This window comes from Hirundo rustica, chromosome 1, assembly GCF_015227805.2.
Source record: "Hirundo rustica isolate bHirRus1 chromosome 1, bHirRus1.pri.v3, whole genome shotgun sequence".
NCBI lineage: Eukaryota > Metazoa > Chordata > Aves > Passeriformes > Hirundinidae > Hirundo > Hirundo rustica.
In genome coordinates this window covers 126,722,339-126,748,140 of record NC_053450.1, presented here as the reverse complement: position 1 = coordinate 126,748,140, position 25,802 = coordinate 126,722,339, and the positions used below count along the sequence as shown (strand labels likewise).

Below are 25,802 nucleotides of genomic sequence, written 5' to 3'. Positions count from 1 at the left end.
GCATTATTTTGTTATCCAAGTGTTACATGAGAGGATCACCCTGTTACAGATGCAGGAAACAGAATTGCCACACAGCCCTTTCTTTTAAAAAATTTCCCTTTATTCTCAATCTGCTAATCCTTGAAATTAAAACACAGGTACATTCCCTGCACAGGTGCACTTATGTATCCTCACTCTTACAGTTTTCAGACTATTAAACAGAAACTTTCAACATATTAAATAGTAAAAAAATTACTAGTGCTTTCCCTCTGTTTTGAGGATGGTCCTTACTCCTCTAATTAGATGACTACTGCCATGTTTAAAACACCAGTGACTCAGCTGACAATGAGACAGTCTCCAATTTTGCCATCTTTATGCAGATATTTTCAGTTGTGGCATTCCCACTGACTTCATGAGACACAGAAATAAATCTGAGTGAAAAACAAAGTTGAGGGAAGCTATTTTCTAGATCTGGTACTTAGCTGAAAGCCAAAGTGAAATCCCAGTTGTATCAATGCACACATGAACTTTCTCATCCAATTCACTGTGACCAGTTCAGCATGAAAAATATTAAGCATTTTTTTGTTTATGAAATAATTCATAAGCATCATCCCACTGTGCTCTAAGGCATCTTTAAGTGACAAATTATTTAGAATGCATTATTCTTGTCAGTCAAAATATTTTGAGTCATTCTGGTCTTCCCTTCATTAGATTTTGGAATATTTCTGACCAAACCAATAATGAAATACAAATTTCACCATCAGCTTGAGATACCTGAAACAGCAGTTTCATTTACTACAATTGCCACAAAATAGACATTATTGTTGTGCTCTCTCTAGTCAATATTTACAGTAATGTCATGTAAAGTTGAGAGTTCAGTTGAGTATCTTCAGAAACTTAATTGCTACTGAATTCCTTCAGATAAAGCTTCATAAAGTGCTGAGGGAAAAAAAAAAGCAATTTAACATTTGGCCTTCCAGTGCTTTTAATAACAGGTCTAGGTACTTGCAGAAAAAAAAAAAATATTAAAATATGTTTTAAGTTTGGAAAACATGAATAATCCAAATCAAATGCTGTTCATTTTTCACTTAGTGATTCAGGAACCAGAGAAACTCCAGAGTTTCACCAGCTTATTATTTGTATACATAGAGATGGATCTATGCCACTAATTTTTAGCAGATAATAAATACCTATCTTGACAATTTACAACAAAATCTGGAGTATTTATAGACAAAGTAGCCAGTATTCTATCTCTTGATGAACAGAGACATTCCGTCTTTTAAAGGGAGTCTTGCATAAGTCATGCTCAGACTCAGAACTCAGACATGGTCAGCATAAAAAATTCTTTAGTACCCTTGAGAACTCTCAGTCCCTTCCTACCCTCTTTTTACTCCTCAGAATCTTGAATTTTTTGAAGATCAATGTCATCTAAGGCAGCTTCACTTTCCAGTGGACTTTCAGGCTGCAGGGCTAGTGCCTCCATCTCTTTGGTAAGTTCAGGTTCTTCTGTTCCATCAGTAGGATGGTTTGGATCCACTTCTTTTGTAGGATCTGGACCAGGATCTGGCTGTTGTTCACTTGTAGAACTACCCTCTACTAGTTGCATTTCATCTAAACAAAGGAGAAATCACACAATTAATAAACACCGAACTCCTTTGCAAACAAACATTTTTATTGTTGAAGAACAATAACACTAGGATACTTTGCATCAATTACAGAAGTGATTAATTTAGAAAATCTTAATTGAAAAAACCCAAAACACTAAAGCTTTGCTGACGTTGGTATAAGATTGTTCTGGAACTAACCCTAAACAAAGCTCTCAATAATTTATCTTCCATTTTGCCAGACTTTTTTTTTTTTTTTTTTTTTAGTATAGAGAGGAGCAGCAGTAGGCCTCTACAGTTATTTTAATTTTCAATTCAGATATGCTTTATTGACACTATTCTTATCACCAGCTTTTCAAAGAATGCCTGCAAGCCAGTTAAACACCGAGTACAGGTGGGGTTTGTTTTAAACCAAAAAGGTATGGACATGACTAAATAGGAAGCATTTCTGCATAAAACAGACTGAAGAAATTATGTGCTTAAAAACAATGAACTTTGGTTGAAGTGAGTCATCCTAAAATTTGTTACTTGACTGCATGGAATAGAATCAGCTATTACACCTTTACTCTTCAAGAATGTTTTCTGAGAAAAAAAGTTGTTCAATAACTTTTTTCCCCTTATTCTCCTAAGTAGGGCTTGCATGCTAGGAATTCTAAAAATAAGGAGGGAAAAGCCTAACTGGGAGCAGTAGTTAAAGCTTGGTTTCTTGTTCTCTGTTGTGATTGACAGCCAGCCAACACCAGTCACGGCCAGCTAGCCACAACCCTGCCAAAGCCCTGCCAATGTCTTACTTGGCGTGAGCTCACAGCCTTCAGCACGGGCTGAAGTGTGGATTTCCTCGACACACCCCTCTACAGTGGAAACACTTAAACTCTTGGGGGTTTGCTTGTAATTGCAGCTGTTGCATTTTATTTTAATTGTTACTTTCCTGATGCTCAGGATTTGTTGGGGGTATTACTAACTTTATGAAGTAAAACTGCTGTTGATATGGAATGCTCTGATACAGCACCATTCACAAGGTGCCCTGAAGCTCAGATGACTTCAGTGTCTTGCTAACAGTGCATAATCTGATACGGTCTGGCCGTGTCAGTCATGTACCTGGATCAGTTAATGAAGACTAACATGTAGATAGTGGAGTAGAAACATAACAGAAAATGGTAGCTTCCCATTTTTAGGCAGGGAGGGAGAAGAGCCACCCACCAAGCTCCTGCCTCTCCCTCTGAAAAGAACAGCACCTGGCCACTGATTCCTTCAGTAAATATGAACCTGCAAGGGTGTGTGTTTGGCACCAGTGCAAGGCATCACTGCCCACAGATCATTATGTTTTGTTGTACTGATAGGAAATATATCCAAGGATTTCTGATATCCTTGCCTCCAACTTCCACAGTCATCCTGATCCCATGCAACAGCAGCTCTTGTAACAGGATCAACAGAAGAAACTGTTGAAAACTTCAATTATTACTGATTTATTAGTGATTTATAGCCTGGTATTTTGAGTACCGCTGAAGTGAACATTATCACTGTAAGGCAACCATGAGTTGTGCAGTGCAATTCTACAATCCTTAATACAAAGGAAGGGAAACCAGTAAGTTGTAAAAGAGAAAAGATGATTTCATCCCCTACTTTCCTATTATTTCACTTGGAGAAACATAGGAAGGGGCAATACAGTGTCTATTCAGTTATTATGTTTTAATTACTTGTTTCTTGAAGGGAGAATCCACGAACAGTTTGAAGACTCCGCTTGCTTTCCTCACATTCGAAACACACAACACAATTAACTTGATACTGTGATTATGAAGAGAAGTATTATGGGAGATTTAACACCTACATTAACCTTTGCAACTGGAAGGAGCAGGCTGCTTGCTTATTATCCAACACCTCCAACAAAACGTAGAGCAGCATTAAAGTTCTGCATCAGCTTGATTCAAGATCTGGATTTTGAAACAGTGCAGTGCAGTGTAAATGAGAATGCTTTCATTGTAGAAATCCATGTAACTGCATCATTAAAAACCACATTTGGAAAGTATACAGCATTTGTAAATCGAAAGGCCAGAATCCCAATAAACTCAGCTTTGCTGTTAGATTTCAAAGATTTTTCTCCCAACCTCAGCTGTTACAGTTTTAAGACCTGTTAAACTGCTCTTTGTGATGCAATTATCACAGCATTAGTTTCAGCAAGGGAACAACAGATCCTAACCTTTCTTTTGCTTCTTTTCTTGTTTCTTTTTCTCTTTGGCAGCTTCTAGTTCTTGTTTCTCATGAATTTCCTTCAGGATCTTGCAGACTTTTTTGTGGGTAAACCAGTGTATTTTCTGGCAGTTCTGGTCACAGTACATCACCTGAAAGGTATCAGCGTTATCAATCCATTTGCATGTACTAAAAGAACAGACAATTTCCTTGAATTTCTTACTGCAGCAAGCTAAATGTCTATGTACAGCACTTAATGGTATTTTTAAGAAATTTTTAAGGTCATATGGAGTAATTCTAACCTATATAAGAATCTATAAAGAGTAGTTTTTTTATTAACTCTAAACATACAGAAATTTTACTCTTTCTTCATTCTTAAGCATACACACTTGGATATCCAAGTACTCCTTCCTACTTGTGCATTTCAGGCATCTTTCCCAGAACTAAAGGGCTTGAATGTCTTCAGTGCAGGCATGCATGCCATTTCTCCTAAGTCTACAGAGTAAACAGGGAAGCACAAAACCCTCAGCACCTCAGTGGAACTGTTTTTTTGATTCTTACCATTTTACATACTGAGCATCTTTTGTCTGCTCCCTTTCCCCCACAAGTTGTACAGAATTCAGCATCCACAAAACCCACTTGGCCGGTAATCGCTTGTGTAAGCACAGAAAAAGCTGTGGGGTCAGAGCCCTGAAAGACAAGAGGTAGTAATGAGATTAAAACCCAGCACTGTTGCAGAAAGGGACGTGCAACGGAAGACCAGAAATTATTAATGCCAAGTGTCGGTCTCACTGAAGCTGCTGCAGCAGTAAAAACATAAGATCAAATCACAGAACTTTAACTAACATGCACAACTTAAGATTTCTCTTTAGATAAACTTTTGTATATGAAGTTAACTTAAGCCCTGAGCTTCTGTAGTATATCCTCTCTAAGCTATTAATAAACTTCACGTTCTTTACATCTGTAGATCTTGTGCAGATTTTTGCAGCTCAGTCTCTGTGCTGGCACACAAAAAATGTTTCATTTGTCACTGTTGTGCTCAGTGCATGCAAGTGCTGTAGACCAAATGGTCACAACTTGAAATTTTCAATTATTTGCATATTACTATTTCGATGTTATTTGTAATATCCTTCACATGCAATGCAAGCAGTAAGGTTTAGGTAAACCATACATTAAAACTACTCTTCTGGGCAATGATGAAGAAAAAATGCCAAGTTGTTCTGGCTGTAAGTGATTCCTTAAACTGTTAGACTACCATGGAATACGTACAATCATAACTACGACAACACTGAGATACCCAAACTGAATTCAAGTAATTGTGCAATGACAAAGGTCAAAGGCTTCCACATAAATAAAAATTATAGCATCTCCTCCTTTCCAGTTCTGCATAATGGACCGAAATCCAATGGAATAAACCCTCATTGCTATTAAGGCAGAAACGACTGCAGGCTCTCCCAAGAAAAAAGCAACAGGAAGGAAAATGTTTACTCTAAAGCAAGTTGTAATGCATCACAATGGCTTATGTTTTCACACTGTGTTTATCTTTCTGGCTTAGACAAACAGTAGAGATTGCACTAAGCCTCAGGACATTTTAACAGACCTGGAGCCACTTAAGATGGAGGCTATTTTTAATTGGCTCTGAATAGGCCAAACACGTCACAAGATTGTTCCAATTCCCCAGTGTTTGTGCGTTCAAGATCTCACTCTCAGAGACCAGAGAGAACATGCTTAAAAAAGAACAGCCACTCTTGTGTAAAATTTATTATGAAGCAATAAATAGTCCTAAAATGAAGACTCCGTTAGCAAAGACGTAAGAGGACAACTGAGGTTAGATTTTTGTCATTTTGATTTCCTAATTTAGATAAAAATTTTGCTACCCATTGCATTATCTTGCCTCTCCCTCTCTGTGATAAAAGGAACCTCACAGAACATTTCTCCTTTTTCTACCATCATACATTACCAACTTCTTGTGCACAACAGAACAAATGAATCCATTAAATCTAGGAAATCATTCAATCTTAAACTGAATTTAGATATTGTGAAAACAGAGTGCAAATTAAGCTTCAGTTTTGTCTGCATCTACCATTTCAATAGGTGAACTGGCATCGAAAAACTGAACAGACATCCCATAGAAGGAAAAGAAAACTCAAGAGGCAAGAAAAAAATTGTATCAGTTTTCTTTAAAAGCCGAGGTGTTTAAGCATTCGTTATGGGCACATGAAAAAAATACTAGTTGAAGTATTTTAGAGCACTTTCCTGCAATATGTAAAATCCAGCTCTAGAGAGTTTAGGGACATCAAAACCCTTTGCTTAATGTAGTATGTTGCAGAAGCTGAGGACAGAAAGATGTCTCAATCTGGATTTACTATGCAAGTTACTGAGAAAGGATTTTCTTGACAGGAAAAACTTACTATTTCAACAGGAGCAATACTTCTCACAAGCTGCTGGAGCAACGTAGCTTCACAGTAAGGAAACTTCCGGATACTTTCTCGAATTAGCTTCTCTTGATACACAGGGAATCCATCTTTATCTCTCCCTTTCAAGAGGCTAAATTTTTTAAAATGCATGCAAAATAAGAAATCACATAGTAAATATTCAGAACAAACACATACAGCATGCTACACTCTGTCCCCTTTCAGATTTTAGAGAAGAATTCATAATAATTTGACAACTTCATATGTTAAGTTCATATGTTAAAATGCAAATGAAAGTGTTTTTATTCTAATGCACAATCATTGTGAGATACACAGTATAGAAATGTATGCTCTGAAACCAGGACATAGTAATTCAGCCACAGAGAAAAACAATAATCTGTAGGTAAACTATCTACTATCTACATCTGACTAAAATAATAAAAATGGGTTTTGCTGTTTAAAAATGATCATTGTAACAATAAACACTGATAAATGAACAATATCTTAAAACACTAATTCCACTTTATTATGTTTAATAGCATGCTATGGTCCTTACACCTCTTCGGCTACTATTTTTTAATATGGATCACTGATGAACTATTTGATTTCATTATGTGAAAGCTGACTTCATAATTTATTTTCAGTCTCACAGAGGTTTTCAGTAAAAATCCACACAGGTGAACAAGGAACGTGATCCTTCTAAAAGCCAGGTCGCTTACTTTGATATGTAAGATCAGGCAGCTGTTTGTAACTCAGTAGATTTTGAAGACTTGTCTAAGTGATTTAAGAGTCTAAGTCTCATGGAGAGTCTGTGGTATTTGGAGTTCTCACTTACTTAAGTGTTTTTGCAAAAAAAATCTCAACCTGCATGACTGCTGGAGAGCAATACGTCAGAAGAAATGTTCCCAGACGAAACATATTGGACACTGAGAAATGCTTTTTTCAAGCCTACCACTCCCCTTTTTTCCATCACACATTGCTGTCTGCTGCTTCCTGGTGTATCTGTAAATGCCAAGTTCTAACCAGTTCCAGCAGAGCTGAAATTCTAGGAATGTTTCCTTTGTACCCAGGAAGGGACAGTGTCACTTCAGACACAGAAAAAAGGGAGTCAGTGCCACACTGAAGTAAATGCAGCTAGGATTATTTAACAAGTTATTTGTCAGAGCCTTTATCCAAGCCAATCCAGCCCATCCCTTAAGTTGTCTTTTTCCTGGTATCTGTAACGCCAGGGCAAACTTGTGCTTTCAGTAGAAATACTCACGTTTTGATAAACCCATCTAGTTTATCCTCTCGCTCTTTTAAAAATGTAATACATTTCTGGAAGATGCAACTAATGTAGTGCATTTTCATAGCAAGAACTTCATTCATGTCTTTCTGCTTCATGCATTTCTCACAAATGAGATCCAGAACCCTGTAACATTTCTGCAGTGCTTCTACTTCAGCCAACAGAGGGTTCTCTTTCACTAGCAACACGATCTAGGAGAAAGATCAAAGAAAATGTAATCCGGTCAAGACTTGTGCATTGGCATTAAAGCTTATACAGCTCATTGTAGCTTTGTAGCTAAATTTCAGGAGTTTCTAATATTCTTCTACTTCCTCCTTACGTAGTCTTCCCTTTCTTTTTCCAGTCATTATTTAGCATTATTTTTCAGTACGCTGTAACTTACAGTTCCCATACAAGAAAACATTTAAAACTAAGACTGGTATTAAAAATAGCAAGACAGTTTGGTGGTTTTTTTTTTTTTTTTTAGAATAAGACCCTGAAGAATCAAAACTACTTCTAAAGCAAGTTATAGAAACTACCTATCCTAAAAATCTCTTTCCTTTTGAACACTAAAATGAACTGGACTTGTATGATTTAAGCAGTTTCACAGAACACATCAACCTCCACATAATCGTGGAATACTTCCTGTAGCCTAGTAAAGAACTAATAAAATGTTCTAAGAAGAAACTCTATGCTCTACTCACTCAATTAGCTGCCACTGCACTACTGTCTCTGTACTGCAGATACCTGTCTGAAAACTGTTAACAAATTTTGGACTTTGATTGGCAAGCCAAAGGAATTTGTATTTGAATTTAGGTGTATTCATTTCTCTGAACTATACTGGAAGAGCAAACCATATTGACATTATTGTCAGCAATATCCTGGGAAGTAAAATAAACATGCCCTTGCACATACTTTCAGAAACAGCAGCAGTGGTAGATATTACTGTGGCAATCCAGTGATGAAGGTAGGAAGATACATGCTGAGAAAAGCATTGAGAGAACAATGAGATTTTGTTAAGATAGGAAACTGTTCTGTTTCCACTTCAAGTGGAGCTGAGAAATAAAGCCAAAAAAAAGACAACTATTTTTGGTTATTGATGTAAGAAGTAAGAATCTCTCCACTTAAAGGTGTTAGTTCCAGATTCTGGCGAACATAAACAATGAAATAGTTTTTTAATCACATCTAAACGTTGAGCCTGATTCTTCCTCATTTTCAGAAGTAGCTGAATTACCAGATAATGCTTTTGATCTCAGTTGAACTTGCAGAAGAGCTGAATGATTTCTGACACAAAGAAACAGCTCCCACACCAACAAACACACACAATTTACGTATTACTCCACCTTAACAGGATGCATGTTGGTAGTAGTAATAATTTTATGCAGAGGCCCAGCTAATTTTACTGGCAGTTTTGGTTCTTTGTCTAAGCCTTGTGGTTTAGTATAGTAGTCCAGCCTTTCACGTGAAAAGAAGTTGTTGATGATAGTCACACAGTCATGTTGACCTAAAGGCACACAAGAAAAAAATCACCAGTGAAATAATTAAAAAAAAAAAACCAACAAAAACAAACAAAAAAATCCCCACCCACCAACCAAACAAAAAAACCCCACAAACAAACAAAAAAACCAAAACCACAACCCCACACAAAAAAACCACCAAACAAACAAACAAAAACACCCCCACCCCCCCCCCCAACTAAATCTAATATAAGCAATACAAGTGAGAATTACCCCCATGCAAAGGAGCTTTGCATGATCTATTTGCACTGCAAAGAGGTGGCTCCTGTCATTCTCTTGTGCGTAGCTTTACTCTTCAGTAACTGTTATTAACTTACTGACTCCCAGCAGGGAATGACCTCATGCAAGTTCATTTTGAATATCCTGCCCCTTCCCTGCATCCTCCTTCCCTGGTAAGCCACAACCAAGAGAATAGTTATTTCTTCCCCAAATTGTACTATGCTAGTAGTCTCATACTGGTGCTACAATTTTTCAAGATAAGGTTTTTCCACTTTGTACTTTTAAAATTAATGACATCTGCATTGAGACTCTTAAGTTTTCAGACCTGAAGCAGCTATTACTGTATTAACCTAAGGTGGAAGAAGTTATAAGAACATGCTTTAAGTTCACCAGATATAAAAGGACTGTAATGAAAGTAACAAGATGAGAAAAGTTACGCCCTCTTCTTGTTTTCTACATCTGACAATACAATGGATTGCTTGACTAAAGGGAAAGTAAAACTTATCTTTTCTAGTTCAGGACTGCATTCTTTAAATTGATTGATTTGTCTTGGCACTAATCCTATAATCAGTAGAAGACACAGCCAACCAAATTCCAGCATTTATAATCCTCCACTGTTTTAGAAGAGACAGTTCTGAGCTAATAGAGCACAGTGTAAGACAAATGACAGGGGAAGAAGTACCCTCACTTCCCACACACAGGCAAATGAATTAATGTTGATTGGACAAAGTATAAAAAAGGAACAGGAATAGGTTCCAACGTGCAGACTTTTACAGAGTAGTGTATGTCAGTATGCCTGAAAATATTTATGCTACCTTGGTGATGTGATCAGATTTTAAACAAGAATTCTCAAAAATTATGTTAGAAATAACATTCCCCATTCATTCCATACAGCATCACATTGGAAAAGACACTCCAAATCCAAAGGATAATTAATAAGAGTAGACTTCTCTGATACATTAAGTGAATAGTTAAGGTTTTACTGCTCAAACCTCGAGTAAGCAATGTCAACCTTTTCTAAAAGAGCAGAATGAGATAAAATAGAAACTGAAACTTAGCACTAAACCACTATTCTAGGAAGTAAATCTAAATGGCAAAGTAGGCTTGAATTCAGAGCACCAAAAGGACTTGAATGGGAATTCTCAGGCATTTAAACACCATGGGAGAGTTGTGTTTGAAAGAAGATATGGGTCCTCATTTTTGGTTTTTGGGAAGCAGTAGATGTGCCATTGAAAATGACTCCACTTAAGCTCATAATATTTTATCAATTCTCCTTGCTACAGAAAAAGCGGAACATTAATCCAGGAACCTAGTATTGCAAGGAGGGTAAAAAAAAAATAAAAATGGCTTATAAAAACAAACAAACCACACAAAAAGAAGAGAAACACTACGACAGCAAAAAAACCTGTTGCATGTTTTGCCAGGGATAATCCCACATTCTGGAATGACATCTTTATCTTTTTCTGGTGAAGTTCAGGTCAGTAAGTAGTGACTACCTCAGAAGAGTTTCCAAGACTTCTTCCTCTCCCAGAAGCTGGGGAGAAGGGCAGGGGGTGGCTTGCTGCCAGCACACAGCTGCAAAGCTCAGCTGAGTTCCTGACTCCTTGGCACTACCATTGTCCTTTCCACAAGGGAAGCTCCAATTAGCACTTGGTGCTGCATTTCAGAGCCCTCCAATGTAACCAGCTTCCTCTTACTGTTTCCAAAGTGGTGACATTGCAGAAGCTCACACACCTGAAGAGCAGCACCTGTTTTCACAGGTAAGATCACCTGTGTTTTTAGGAAATCAAACATTGGAATAGAACACAAGTTGACTCTTACATGATGAGATGTGGAAAACAAAGCTCGACAACATGTTAGTTCAGAACAAGTCATTAAAAAATGTTTCTCCAACAAAAAGCATCAGAATCTAACACTTTACTTCTTTAGGAGTTTAGGAAATGATAATAATTTTCATCTTACCCACAAAAGCAGCCATCTGAGCTGCTGTCCTTCCCACAGAGTTGACAACATCAGTTTCTGCTCCAGCCTCTAACATCATCCAGGTGATTTCTTTATTTCCTGAATTTGCAGGAAAGATATGGGGAATGAGCAAGGACAAATCAGAACTTGTAATTCTCCATGCTTCAGAAAAATATGTACTGAATTTCTCAAAGACTAGGAACAACACTAAGGAAAATGAATGTTCTTAAGTTCATTATTTTAAGCATGGGTTAAGAGAAAGGCATGTGCTTATTTAGAGTTCCAACAGGTGTACCTCTACTCTCTGCAATGCACATTCAGCTTCCCATGGAGCTTCTGGGAGTCATACTCATGTGGCTACACTAGAGCTTGGTCCCTCTGGGAAGCAGTATAGAGTGAAGTTCTACTAATCTAGTTTAACAGTTCAACTACATTTGCTATTCTAAGAAGAAAAACACATTCAGTACTATGATGTAGCAGGAACACAGTGAACAGAACAGACTGTTCCTTTCTCTACAGTGCGAACTGGGTGTTCAGACTGGGCTAAATACCAAGTAAAATGAAGCTAAAATTTGATGGGAAGATTAGATGACTTAATTGCTGCCCTTCAGAAACTAAAAAAGGACATTTGTCACCACTCCTGCTGGTTCTGCTTTCAAAGGTATTCTTACTTTATCAGTTTTTGTGCAGATGCTAAGTGCAGAAAAGTGAATACAAAAAGGGGACGGTGGATGAAAATCAATGTTTAAAAACAAAGTCACTGCGTCAGTAGTGCTCATGTACCTTTTGTGCTCACAGATAACAGACCCTAAAGTCAACATTCAGAAGCTTTCACACCCAGGATGACAGGTTAAAAGCTCAGCTGTGAAGAAAATGGTAAAAATCCAGCATTTTCCATAAAGCTGCAGTCATTTAACAGCCTCTAAGAGTTTGTTCTCATCTATCAGCTGCAGCTGTGATATTGCTCAATACCATAGAACACTGGAATTTCCCAAATCTTTTTACCAAAGTTGTAGCTGAAAAACAATCTGATGACCTAGTTAAGGTTCACATACACACATAAGCCTTTTTCTTAATATACTTACAATGAAAAAAGGCAGTTTAAACTCTACCTGCTAAGGAACCTGACTCCCTAGAACCTCATTTTTGGGAAGACATAAGTGGTCTAGTAAAGAAATACTAAAAATAACCTAATATTCCCAAATCGAATTTTTTCCCCAGAAGGAAAAAGGTTTTAACATAGTGTCTTTTTCTCACTAGAGGAAATTACTGCTCCTGCCATCAGGGACAAAGAACAGCAAGAGGAAAGCTGCAAACCACCATTTGAGACTGGAAAAGATATATACAGCTATATGCACTCTCATGGAGGAAAAAAAAAAAAGTAAGAGGAAAGTGAACATTATTGTGGAAAAACATGTTTTTAAAACTTACTAAATACATTTTTAAAAGCTCACACAATAGTTGGAAAAATAATGCAGAAGAAAGATAAAATTTGTAAATCAATGGATTGAGAAGTCTCAAATATTACCGAAAGCTACTGATGCAGAATCATTTTCAGTGTAACATGGTCTAAGTAAACAATGTATCCCACTGCACAAGAAAACTGTCAGGGGAAAGTGAATGTTGAGATCTCTAACAAACAGGACTAAGTAGGTACAGGACAAGTAGAGTGTATGCCTCAAAATCCTTAACAAAATCAATTTTTATATGAGCCCGAACAGATGCTCTCCTGTTCCACTGCCCACAGGATTCTACTGGTCATGACAGAGTTGTATGGTTCACACAAATAACAGCAAATCAGAATAATAAAAGCATGTTGACACTTAACTTTTAAATCATTAACTTATGGCAAATTTTACCCACTGAAGTCATAAAAATCAGTGATCTGAGTTTAGTAAGAAGTTACCTGAAAGTCCAGCAAACATCAAGGCAGTGTATCCATGCTCATGCTCATTGCAGTTTACATCAGCTCCGTGTCTCAAGAGCAACCTGCACATGTCCACCTTGCCTTTGTACGCTGCGTACATCAGAGGGGTCATGCCATGCTGGCAAAAGAAAGGAGAAGCAAGTAGCATACAAAAAGAATGTTACATCTCTTGATCTTCATACCACTGATCATTTTTACTTGGCCATACATATTCAGTATAACTACCAAAGCCTCTCTCCTGCTTCTCCACCCTTTTGGCACTGTGTCCATGATCACCCAGAGCTCTGCAAGCCCTCACAAAGACACACAACTCTTGTCAGACTTTAACAAACTTGGCTGCTTTGATCAACTGCCCCAGCACAAAATCAATTCACTACAGCGTGGGAAGACTGAGATGTGATTATAAATGTAAAGCTGGGCAAGCCCCAGAAGAAACTTTCAGAACTAGGGTGAACTGTTAGTGCAGACTCTCTCCCTCTTCAAGGTCAGGGAGAAGCATGCTGCTGTTAAAGAAAATTGCATGACACTCCATTTTAAGAATATAGTATGCTTTTTCCAATATGCTTTATATTTTCACTTAACATCAGGATTCATATTATCAGTGACAAAACACTTTGCCAAAAACACCATCCAACACTGCATGCTGGGATAGTGCTTTAGTTTGTTCCTGAAGAAAATCAAAATGGCATTCTGCTCCTTTCTTTGCCTGTCAAGGCTGTGTGCTTGACTACATTCATGTACACCATTACTGCATCTCTGTAAATGCCTGGTGATGTGAAACTCTGAAATAATGTAATTGTCAGTTTGGGCCTTAACATATTTCTTGTTTTAATTTATTACTGAGTGAAACCCAAGTAAGTTTAATTTACCAGCATAATTTTCAAAAAATTTCTAAAGATGAGGGAAATTGGAAAAGTTAAAAGGATAATAATTTTAAGGTATTACAGTTTCATTATTCTCCATCCTAACTGAAAATAATAAAAAGTGCTTATTTGATGCATCATATTATATCATATCATATTATATCATATCATATCCACATATTTTGGTAAACTGCAATATAAGCTGCCATTGAAGAAACAAAATACCTAAAGAGATCACTTCATGAATATGAAACAGACTGCTTTTGCTAGATTTCATTTGGGGTGTCACAAATGTTGAATAAAGACTTTCTGCGCTACTACATAAAACACATTTTATGATATTATATTTCATAATGTTACATCAAAAGCAATTTTACAGGCCAATCCCAGTCTGGAGTCACAGTAGGGAACTGTCTCCTTTAGCAGCAGAGAAAGGTACTGCAGTAAGGTAACATAAACACAGTATGTTTTTTGATGGGAAAAAGAATTTCTTAGAAAACAATGACTTTTAAGTCTGGTTATATCTTGAAAGCCAGTTATTTCAATGAAGATCTGAAGATTATATGACAAAGTAAAGAACTGGGTTTGTTTTATCCTCTCCTCACAGAAAACTGTTTTTGAAATCTCAATTGATTAAATTTTGGAAGTGTCAGGTGTGGATCAAAAAAACATATCAGGGAAAAAAAAATGTGGACAGTCGCTATAAAATTGGATTTAAAGTCACATTATTATCAGCTTTTCACATTCACAGCAAACAAAAGGGGGTCAGGCTAGACACAAGTTTATCTGGAAATGCTTGGTATCCTGCATTATGTCCCTACACTGAAACTGGCTTGACTGCAAATATTTTTCTCAGCCTGAATATCAAAGGTCCAGCAACAGGCTGTTTTCTCACAGATGACATTTGGATTGTCAATACAATGTCCTTAAAAGACAAAACTTGTAGATGGTTTATTAAGCATACAGATGAAACAAATTTTTGTTCCACTACAAAACATCCGACGAAGGATGCTTTTTCTAGCCGTTACCATGCAATGCTCTTCTGACAAAAAAAAAAAAAAAAAAAAAAAAAAAAAAAAAAAAAAAAAAAAAAAAAATCTTATTCCCTAGGACAAAAATGAATCCTTCCAGTTTCCTTTTTTTTGCAGTATGTTACATGGTAACATCTCTTTTGCAGGGCTGTATGTATTCACAGAGTTTGCAGTGCCTCAAAAAATTACCTGGCACTTCTCTTGACTGGATTCTCCAGCTCACCAACCAACAAGGCCTCCCTGGCACAATAGGGCTCTTGGCACAGCCAGCCCGGTCATTACAGTCCATCCTTCCCAGCTCCTCATGTTGAAAATAATCCAAAAGCAGACTGAGGAACGGGATTCCAAGAACTGCTGCCATAGTGGGGAAGTCCATTGATGAAAAAAACCTAAACAACAAACTTTGGGGTCAGTGGAGGGGCAGGCAGATGAGTACCAGAACCAGGGAGGGGCTGGACTCCACCACCAGAAACAGAAGAAGAAAACAGGTCAATCTCTCTTCAGCATCCAGCTGAGGTGTGCTTGAACGGGATGAATAAAAACAAATTTATAAAGATAATAAACTGGAAAAGCAACCGTCTGCTTCCTAGGAACTACAAAGGAAGTTTCCAACAAAACTCCTGCTCAACCTTCATCAACCAGAGGAACAGGGAAACACAGAACAGCTAGGGAATAAGAAGCGGGACAAACAAACAAACAAAAAATACACAAACTATCTCCCACTCCAGTGACACGTGCATATTTAGCACAAAACCTCTCTACTCTGTGAACATTTAAACACTCATGCTGACTGTGTAGGAACACAGACATCATGTGTGTATTGTTTTGTGGATAACATGATGACAATTCATCACTGAAACAGCCACATAAACCTGGGTTACTCAATTGAAAAGCACAGTCCAAGTGCTCCTAACATTCCCACGCTCACTTCACCCTTCTTTTCAACCATGGGACATCTTTTCAAGATGCGGCATACAGTCTGGATTTCACTGGAGCAGTCCCTCAGCAGGTACTGGGGTACACCAGGATATTGCACCTGTGAGTACCAGCCATTTAAATAGAGTGGGAAAAGTAAAAAAAAAAAAAAAAAAAAAGAAAGGGAAAGGGCTGTCAAAGCCCTAGCTGAAAAACTGCTGTAGACACTTGTATGCCAGCAATATTAAATCATTCAGCTCTCCCTTTTCCAGCTCATTTTCCAATGAGGAACCCAGACACACATTAACAAAGAAAGACCAATTTATTTTACCCTTTATATTCAGGCAACAGTTCAATTCAGAAAATTTTAAACAAAACACACAACTCTAGGTTCGGCTTTTACTTGAGACAGTATTTGGGACATTACTAAAAACGATGTAAAAAGAGCAGGTGCTACAAGGCAGAAATACTTGTTGATGTGTATCTTCAAAATCGACTCTCTGGTACTGAATGCTGATAGTTTAGAAATACTTGACTCTTCACTGGTTCAAAGCCTTTAGAAATTTCATCCTTCAACTTTTGAATAAGACTGCCCTTACACATCTCAAATTTTCTAAAAGCAGGATTTGGAAGGAGGTCAACAGTTACATGCACAAATAATTTTAGCTGTAGCTAAGTATGGAGTAATTAGAATATGAAATACTGTTCAGCAAGTGTCAATCACAGCTATAGTTTCCATTTACAGTCATCCTGCTCAGCTGTTGGTTTCACATATGTAACACATTAGATGCCTCTGATGATCTTTCAGTTCATCTGCAGTGATGAAAAGTTAAAGCCTACATCAATCAGCAACCTGAATTGAAATCAGATAATTCTTACCAGCAGTGGAATTTTCTTTGGTTTGTGTATTTTGAAGCACTGTGTAAAAAACATCAAAAGACCAAACACATCCTCCTCAACAAAGGCCATGGATCAGGGGGCATTGTCTGCTGCCATAGGATGTTCACACTAGAATAGCAGGATAGAGTACCTGAAGAAGCCTCCATTGAACATGCTCAGTATGAGGGGAGCTACACACATCTCAGTCACGAATAAGCAGGCTGCTGCTGTAATTCCCAGGAAGTGTTTGGTTCTGAGGCATAGAGAAGGGGACTATTTCTAAATGATGTATTACCAAACTGAACAGCTGAATTACCAAACTAGAAGAAAAATGTAATGCCACTAATGCCCGATGATAGCTCTGTATGTAAGAAGATTATGAGCAACCTTACAGTTATTCTAAATAGAGAAAAATTATGTACTTTTCAGATCAAGTCTGTTGGCTTGATCTGCAGAACATAGGGGATATAGTACTACAGTGCTCCTTTGCAACCTTAACAATTAACACAACCAGGGGAAACTTCCACAGTTGGAAAGCCCACGTGCTTCCTTGAGCCTGCCTTTCTATAACAATCTGAAATATTTTAGCCACATGCTGCAGATGGAGTTCAAGTCAGCGAAGTGCCAACAAAAAGTCACAATATTTACAAGCCCTGCACTCTTATGGGAAAGAAAAGTCCTGAACACTTTCTCCCAGACTAAATTTCCAAATTAGCAACTATTCCATTTAAAATGGGACAAAAAATTACTAAGCAGTGTGCATTTAAGTTAAATATATTTGTTTATTTTACATCCATTTCTACAGCCCATCTATTTGTCCTAATGTTTGAGGACACCTGAACTTATATGTGCCTGAAGTTTCAAAGTTGCCAAACTGTTAAAGACCAGTTTTGCAGAAAAGCCATTGAATTTTGTTGTTTTCATAAAGACAGCAATTAAGCCTAAATATCTTTCCTTTCTTCATCTACCTAAATCCACAAAGACAAAACAAAACAATTTATTTGGACAGGAAGGGTGCTGAGAAAAAAACAGGACTTTATCTACTGAATAATTCCGACCTTCTAGAAGATGGGCATCTGGGAAACTCATCTGAGTGAAGGGATCTTACTCTGTGCTGACACTCCCAGCAAAGCTTGGCCGACAGCAGGAGGTGAAGGGTCTTGGTACAAGAGCAGGAAAAGCAAGCAGACTTAGAGGAGTAATTTTTTATTTTTAAATACATGTATCAACAGCAGAAGCAATGCTGAAATACTGCATCCAGCTCATATGTATGTTTTTAAAGTAAGAAGCTGAAACAACTGGAAAGGATTTGAAAAGGAGCCACAGTTACAGATGACTTGCTCCAGAAACATAACTTTAGGCAAGATACTTAAAAGGCCACTGTATCTGGAAGATGTTAAAATGTAACTTGGTCCTTGTCTATAGATACATAGAGGAAAGACGGCTGATAGTTAGTAGTTTTTATCTACAAGGTGGACCCAAGCAGTTAGAATACATGGTCAAACCAAAAATGAAAGGAACAGATTACCTGTGAAATGAAAGGAACAGATTACCTGTGGGGTTTTTTTTGTTTTTTTTTTTTTTTTAATTAGGAAGTGCAATATATAACAGCCTGCTTTTGGATGCTGGGAGTTTTTCACCCTCAAATTATTAAACTGTGATTGCAAGCTTGCTGTACCACAGCTAGAAGACAGAATTATATTAAACCTGTGCTCAGGATTAAACCTGTGGATTCTCTCATGTAAAAAAAGTCTTTAAGGATGGAAATGAGTTCCTAACTGAATTGAGCTCACACTTCAATACTGAAGCATTCCATCTTCAGGGCCTCCTTACTTCTTAATATTAATAAAGTAAGTAACAGTAGTAATATAAATGTGAATTTCAGGATAAGCAACTAAGGCAACAGAGGAAAAAAAAAAAAAAAAAAAAAAAAAAAAAAAAAAAAAAGACCTAATACACTGAGAGCAGTCTCCATCTGTGGAAACAGTGAATAACAGATGAAGCTGGTGTTTACCTGGGATTTCAAACTTACTTATGTATAGATATTAGAACAACACATTGGAGCGAAAATGGGTTATAAAACAAAAATTGTAAAGCTGACATGGCTGATGAATTTAAGAAATCTACACAAACCTGAACTCTCTCCTGTTTAATATGCATGATTACACACCCTTCTTGGGAATAAAAAGGAGTCTGCAAGAAGACCATTGCATGAACTTTTAAAGTTTTATGAGCCTTATGTGTATTTAGATGTGAGCCTTAGGCAAATACTGTTAATACTATTTCTTCTACAACAATAGCCCGAGGCCTAACTCAGATATGGTTTCTTTGAATAAGCCATATCCTCTGAACACTAATGCTGGATGTTGCACTAATACTGCAGCATGGCTGCCATCATGCAGCACGACTCCTGCAATTACACTTAAGGAAAACCTTTTGATGTCCACACAATAATGCACACTTGCAAGCCTACTTATATTGTGTCTTGGGTTCCTAAAGTTCACTGTAAAGCTTAGTTTGACTAGGTTTACAGAAATTTGTTGAAATTCATACAATAGAAATTCAGGTTTAGTATTTAACTTAGGAACAATCAGAAGATGGATCTGTTGGTGGACAAAAAGGCTGACAATATTCCATGAAGATATCTAGTAGAAGAAGTGCCAATTTTTCTCCATTCAGCATCCATGAGACCACATCTACAATATACCAAGTCCCCTTTTGAGCCTTCCAGTGCAACAAAGACATGGATAAACTGCAATAAAATCAATGGAGTACCACCACTACACAGTAGGAACCTGAGCACTTGTGCAGTGAGGAGAGGCTGCAGGAGCTGGGCTTGCTCTGCCTAGAGAAGAAATGATTTTGGTGGGACCCAACAGCAGCCTGCCAGGGCTGACAGGGAGATCACTGAGAACAAACTCTTCACTTATGGTGGTAGGAGGGCAAGAGACACTGAGCCTAAGCTGAGGTTCAGACATAAGTGAAACACTTTTTCAATGAAATCACAGTAAGAGAGTAGAACAAGTTGCCCAGAAATATTGTGCAGGCTTCATCCTTAGAGATTTACAAGGCCAGACAGGTCAAAACTCAGAGCAATTTCATCTGACCCTGGAGCTGAAGCTGCTTTAAACCAGAGCTTGAACTAGATACATTCCCAGAATTTCCCAGTGATTCCTATGAAATTATAAAGCTGCGAATAAACCACAAATTAACATTTAAATTGATAAATCACACAAGGATTTAACATGCATGATGGGGAATTCATTTTGCTTGCACACTTCATTTCATATTAATGTTGTATGCTTTAGGAAAACATTGTAAAAAGAAAAAGAGGAAAACATGAACATCACAGAAGGTTCCTTTCTCCCATCTTCAGGCAGCACTTGAGGATTTAATCTTCTACATGTTTACCACATGCACCTGTATAAAAGGCTGTGGTTCCATTTCTCATTGAGCTACTCACCCTTCAAGCATCTTTATGGTTTGGCAAAGACAGGGCTTTGGGCAATGAGACCCAAGCATGGGATGGGGACAGGTGCTGAGTCCGCCACAGAGGGACTAAGCAGAGGGACTACTGCTCCTGAAGGTGACAAGAAGTCAGGGAGCGAGACCCCCACGTGTTTTGCTACAGTGCTTATCTTACCTTGCAGACAAAGCTCATGCGGGAACTTGAGACAAAATACACTGCAGTACTTTAAGTAGCATTAATCTTTAAACTTTCTTAGAAAAACAGTAAAAACTCCTCAAAGGTTCATTATCCAGCTGCAGGCTAGAAATATCTTAAGAGTAACTGATTTTCAGGGCTATAACAACTGCTGTTAGAGAAATGTTATTTAACAACATGAAGGCCTTCAGACCTAGCATTTTCCTTATTAAACTCAGCATATTGCTTGCACAGTTTTGCAGTACCTCATCCAGGCAATTGACACGGACATTCTTGCTCCCCAGTAGCCTTCCAGCCTCCTCGGTGTTTCCTTTGATTAAAAATAAAAAGACACAGAGAGAAAAGGGGTTTAGAAATAGAATAAACTGAGAATCTGGAGGAAAATGGGCATTTCCATTTGTCATTAGAATCAAAATCTTTGGGGTTAACTGCTTGGGATGTAGATTAACCACCAATAAATTAATTGCACTTAGTGAAGAAGCTTAGGAATGAACAGTATTATGTTCTAGAAGCTAAAAACCAAGAACTCACAACATCTAAGAGCAGTTGGAAAGCATGAACTACAAGAAAGCATCCATTTTTTGTGATGTAACTGGCCTACACACACAAGAACAGGATGCTCACATCTCATCATAAACAGCACATGAACAGGTCTGGATGAGTATAATGATACTGAGCATTTTAATACCTTTTGTATTTTCATCTCTTTTGGAGCATCTTTTGTCTAAAAGAGCTGTCTACATTCTCAAAAAAGGAAACTGCCTCACTTCAAAGACTTTTTGGCTTGAATGAAACAAACTTTATCATTTACTCACATCAATTTTCCTGTTTCAATTTGAAATTTAAAACGTATCACATTCACAGGAGTGGAATGAATCTGCCTTTGGTAATAGAGATAGAAAGGATGAGGACACAGGTAGCTTGATCATTGGCATTTCTAAAAATTGCCAAATGCATAAGTAGACTGAAGTCTGAAAAAACACATGCACCAGGAAAAACAGCTTTTTCAATTCTACCCTCCTACTATTTTTTAAATTCTTACCAAAATCCTTTTGGCTAAGCCACAGGTCTAAGAACCTGATTTAAAGCCCATTTGGAGGACTATTCAGATATTGCTAATGCAGCTTCTACAGGCACAAACAGAAATAAAAGAACATTCCAAGAGTCTGAGTTTGAAGAAGATTTATGGCAAATTAACAGAAACTTTTAATTACTGATTCAATCATAAGCAAAGCTCTTTCAGCAGTGATGTGCTTAATAAAAATAAGCATTGCATCCCTTATTTTAATGATTTTTATGTTTATCTTCACTCTTTCAGAAGGAGGCAGTCATCCAGCAATTTTTCAGCAAAACAGCTTTCGCAACTTCAGTTTTGGCTGAAAAGCCCATTAAAATACTATAAATAATTTCTTTTCATAAGGCTTTTTGGTGTTGTTTAACTACACTGCAGGGGCTTTTACCATTTTTCTTTTAATTCATTAATTTAAGGAAAAAACGACAATCACCTGAGTCACCTCACACATCTGATAAAGACCCGTGACTGGCAGTCAGGGAACCATCAACTAACTTACTCCCCCAGACATACATATATTCTAAACATTGTTAGAAGCTTCTTAAGAACTGGATCAGTGTTCAGAAGAATATCCCAGCCAAAGAACAAACATCAGTAAGAGAAAGTCTTCAAGAGGTGATCCTCAAGTAAATTTTAATACAACCAAAGCAAAGTTGCATTTACAAACTCAGAGTTTTGTACGACAAAACACTGAAGGATTTTCAAACAAGACACTAAACTGATGGAAGTCAGACTTCTAGAATTGGCCAGAGCTAAAAGTTGGAGCCAGGCTCCCCATAGTGATGGCACGGTAGGAAGCCAAGAGGTAACAGGCAGAAGCTGAAATAAAAGGAAACTTCAGACTGGATACAAGGAAAACCACTTTCACTATTAACCCAGTAGGGCAAAGAGGTTGCCCAGAGACACGGTGCAGGCTTCCTCCTTGGAAGTTTTGAAGACCTGATGGATAAAGCCCTGAGCAGGAGGCCTAGAGATCTCCTGAGGCCTCTTCCTCAATTATCCCATGACCCTAATCAGAAGCATCAGGTAAATTAGACAGAAGTGTCTGCAAGACCAAGGTCTGGAACTCTTAATAAAGTCAGTCAATCAAACTCATTCTGGTCTACAATAAATTTGCTGTAGACTGTCCTATGCTTGTGTATCTGACACAGAAGAACATTTTAATACAACAGAGTGAAGCACCAAAACTGTAGCAAAACCTTCATGGGTTCAAATTGCCTGGAAACTACATATAGAAATGCATAGAACAGAAAGTAGTTTCAGTTTGCCTCCAACGAATGAATGCTGCTCATGATTTTCAAAGTAACAGTTGGAGGGTAACTGTTTAGTTGGGGTTATGAAATTCACATTGCTGGACCAGGAAACCCAAGAGACAGATGCCTTCCTTGGCAACAAGGAAGCATTGGAACTGTGATGAAGCTGCAACACTCATGTGAAATGCAAAATCACAGAATGGGTCAGGTTAGAAGGGACCATGGTACTCTGGTTATTTGGTCCAACCTCCCTGCTCAAGCAGGCTCACCTAGAGCACATGGCAGAGAATTGCATCCAGACAGTTCTTAAATATCTCCAGTGAGGGAGACTCCACAACTTCTCTGGTTAATCTGTTCCAGTGCGCAGTCAACTGCACAGTAAAGAAGTTCTTCGCCTTATTCAGGTGAAATTTTCTGTGTATCAGTTTCTGCCCGTTGCCTCGTGTCCTATTGCTTGGCACCACCAGGAAGAGCCTGGCTCCATCCTCTTGACACCCTTCCTTCAGATTGACATTGATCCCCTCTCCCCTCTCTAAGAGGACAGCATAAGGTTGTATAAGGGACGGTAAAATAGAACATTATAAGGGATAAGAGGTGCACAGCACCCCAAACAAGCTCAAGTTCTGGCAATATGAGAAAAACGTGTCTGCAAAGACGCCCTGGTCTGGCAACAGCACGTGGGGAAAACCTTACAGCACGCTCGAAGACTGGATTACCCTCAAGAAAACTTCTTTTCTTTTTTTTTTTGATAGTGGACATTAACACCAATAATCAGGAAAACGTCAACAGACATCGCCAATAAGATGCAAGTTTTCCTTGGCAGAGTTAGACCCGCCCAGCTGAGCTTCCCCAGCTCGACTGCACCGCAACGCGTCCCCCGCTGCCCTGGCTGGGTGACGCGGGCCTGCCCGAGAGGGAAGTAAACCATGAGAACAGGCACTCTCCCCGGCAGGGAGAAGGGTCACGGCCCCAAGGCGGGGCGGGAAGGCCGGCAGCCCTCGGCGCCGTGACCTGAGGAGCGCGGCAGCGGGGAGCCCACGGCGAGCGGCCGGTAACGGCGCCTCACCCGCCGCCCAACGTGCGGGGACACAAAATCGCTCCCGGGGCACGGCCAGCGAGGCCCGTGGGAGCTGCGGCCCGGGGCCGCGAGCGGCGAGGGCTGGGAGGGCTCACCTGTGGCGATCACTGTCAGCAAGTCGTTCTCCTCCGCGCTCAGGTCGCCTTTCCTGGGGGGAGCCATCGCAGGCCCCGCGCTCGGTAAGGCGGGATCAGCCCGGGACGGCGCCCGCAGCTCCCCCTCCCGCGGCACCGCCCCCGCAGCGCTCCTCACGGAGTCTTCCGCCCGCAGCCCCGCCCTGCCGGGGCCGGCTGCGGGGCCAACCATTCCTGCCCAGGCGTGGGGGTCACTGCGTGCCAGCTTCTCGCCCTTCGCCAGCTTCCCCACCCCGGTGCTGCCGGAGTGTAGGAGCCTGTCCGCTCTTCTCCCTAGTTTTCAAGTTGAGAAATGCGTTCCGCTTTCCTTTTGTCTCCCCTTTTTGGCTTCTCCGCGGCTCCTTCGATCCTCCCCCCCGGGGAGGTGCCGGGAGTGGTGCGGGCGGGCGGAGGCGCCCGTGTGTCAATGTGTCCGTCCTTCACTCCTCCATTGTCTCCCGCCGTTGCTGCTGCCTTCGCCCTCGCTCGCCCTCCCCGCCCCGGACCGCGCAACCACCCGACAGGTGCGGCCGGAACGGGGAGAGCGCCGGGCGGGAGCCGTGCCGGAGCCCCGCGGGAGCCCCGCGGCCGCGCTGCCCGGGCGACCGCGGCTGCTGCGGGGCAGCTCCGGGCGGGCGGACGGGCGCGGCGGCCATGGCGGGGCAGGGCGGGCGGCGTCACAGCCCCGGTGTGGGTGCTGGACCCCGGGTTCGGAAATGCCGCCGTTCGCGAGTTTGCGGAGCGCCGGCGGCTATGGGTCCGCTGCGGGAGGGCGACGGTGCGGGCTCTTGTGCACGCCGGCCCTTCCTTCTGTGCTCCTGCTTTCCTGCCTTTTTATGGCATCGGTTGGTTGGGTGGTTGGGCTTTTTTTTTTTGTTTTATTTTTTCCAGGCAGGAAGAGCGTTTTGTTTGGCTAAAGCGGCCGAATGGAGCCGTGGTGGTTGCACGGCATCGTGTCTTCAGGAGGAAGCGGGCGCTGATGGATCGGGAAGGGAAGGAACGCGCTCGGAGTGTTCAGAGCGGTGCCTTTTGTTGCCGCCTTTCTAAAATTAAACTGTTGGTGGAAAAATAATCTTTGTTACAGATCCAACTTTCCACTATTCCAGGGGAAGCTCGGTAGGCAGAGGGACGATCCTGCAGATTCCCTTCAAGGGAGAGAGACTGAGGTTTAACATCCTTGATTTTTGCCTGTGTTTATACCAGAGAAAAGAGCAGGACCCTGGTACTTGGTGCTGACTTTTACCGTCCTTTGCCCTACTCTTCAATGTATGGTTTTTGTGTCTTTCCTATTAAGGAATCAATTTTTTTCATGTAACTGATTTTTGAATGCATGGTTTTATCAGCAAGCCGAATTTTTCCTTTCCTTAGTACTTGCAGGTCATCTAATGTTTACTTACATACTGAAATTTCTCTTTCTAATACTAATCTTGTTCTCTGTTTTGATACCTGTTGATGACTGTGTTGACTGACTTTCAGAAATGGTGAAGTCTCTCTCATAGAAGAGAATCCTCTCTGAATATAGTGTATCTTCATAACTATTTGGTAAAAAAAACCCAAAATGTGATACAATTTTGTTTCAACTAAACAGCCAAATTGTGTACATTTCCATGATTTTAAAAATCATGGAAATATGGGGTGTACTACCATCTAGTTTTACTTTCATTAACAAGTGTAAATAAAAGAGATTGGTTTGGACTTCAGATTATAAGATATTCCTTTGACTTTTTTTTGTGGGAAACCAAAAATGTCTTAAGAAAATGTTGAAGCACAAGTGCTTTTAATATTCTGATTCAGAAAATGATCCCCATGTAGTGCTAACAGAAGTATGTCACTGGCTCAACCATGAAAGCTCAAATTAGGG

General features: G+C 39.5%; 2 protein-coding genes across 3 annotated transcripts in view; one reads left to right on the top strand and one right to left on the bottom strand.

Moving 5' to 3' along the window:
- Positions 1-78: 78 nt before the first annotated feature.
- Positions 79-24,149, bottom strand: ANKMY2 (ankyrin repeat and MYND domain containing 2). 2 transcript variants are annotated; one of them, XM_040064286.2, is made up of 10 exons: positions 23,924-24,149; positions 20,671-20,735; positions 13,053-13,191; positions 11,147-11,245; positions 8,792-8,952; positions 7,446-7,660; positions 6,182-6,317; positions 4,332-4,460; positions 3,781-3,922; positions 79-1,590 (listed from the first exon to the last, which is right to left on the bottom strand). In XM_040064286.2, the coding sequence occupies exons 1-10, from the start codon at positions 24,132-24,134 to the stop codon at positions 1,367-1,369; spliced, it is 1,521 nt and encodes a 506-aa protein (XP_039920220.1). In that variant the 5' UTR covers positions 24,135-24,149; the 3' UTR covers positions 79-1,366. The 2 variants fall into 2 exon arrangements, with proteins under 2 accessions (XP_039920220.1, XP_039920230.1); XM_040064296.1 differs by lacking the exon at positions 79-1,590 and adding an exon at positions 3,258-3,514.
- Positions 24,150-24,179: 30 nt separating this feature from the next.
- Positions 24,180-25,802, top strand: part of BZW2 (basic leucine zipper and W2 domains 2) — a 58,534-nt gene continuing 56,911 nt past the window's right edge. Inside the window, exon 1 of the mRNA XM_040064321.2 lies at positions 24,180-24,465. The gene's annotated coding sequence lies outside the window, so the exon portion shown is untranslated. The remainder of the gene's footprint in view (positions 24,466-25,802) is intronic.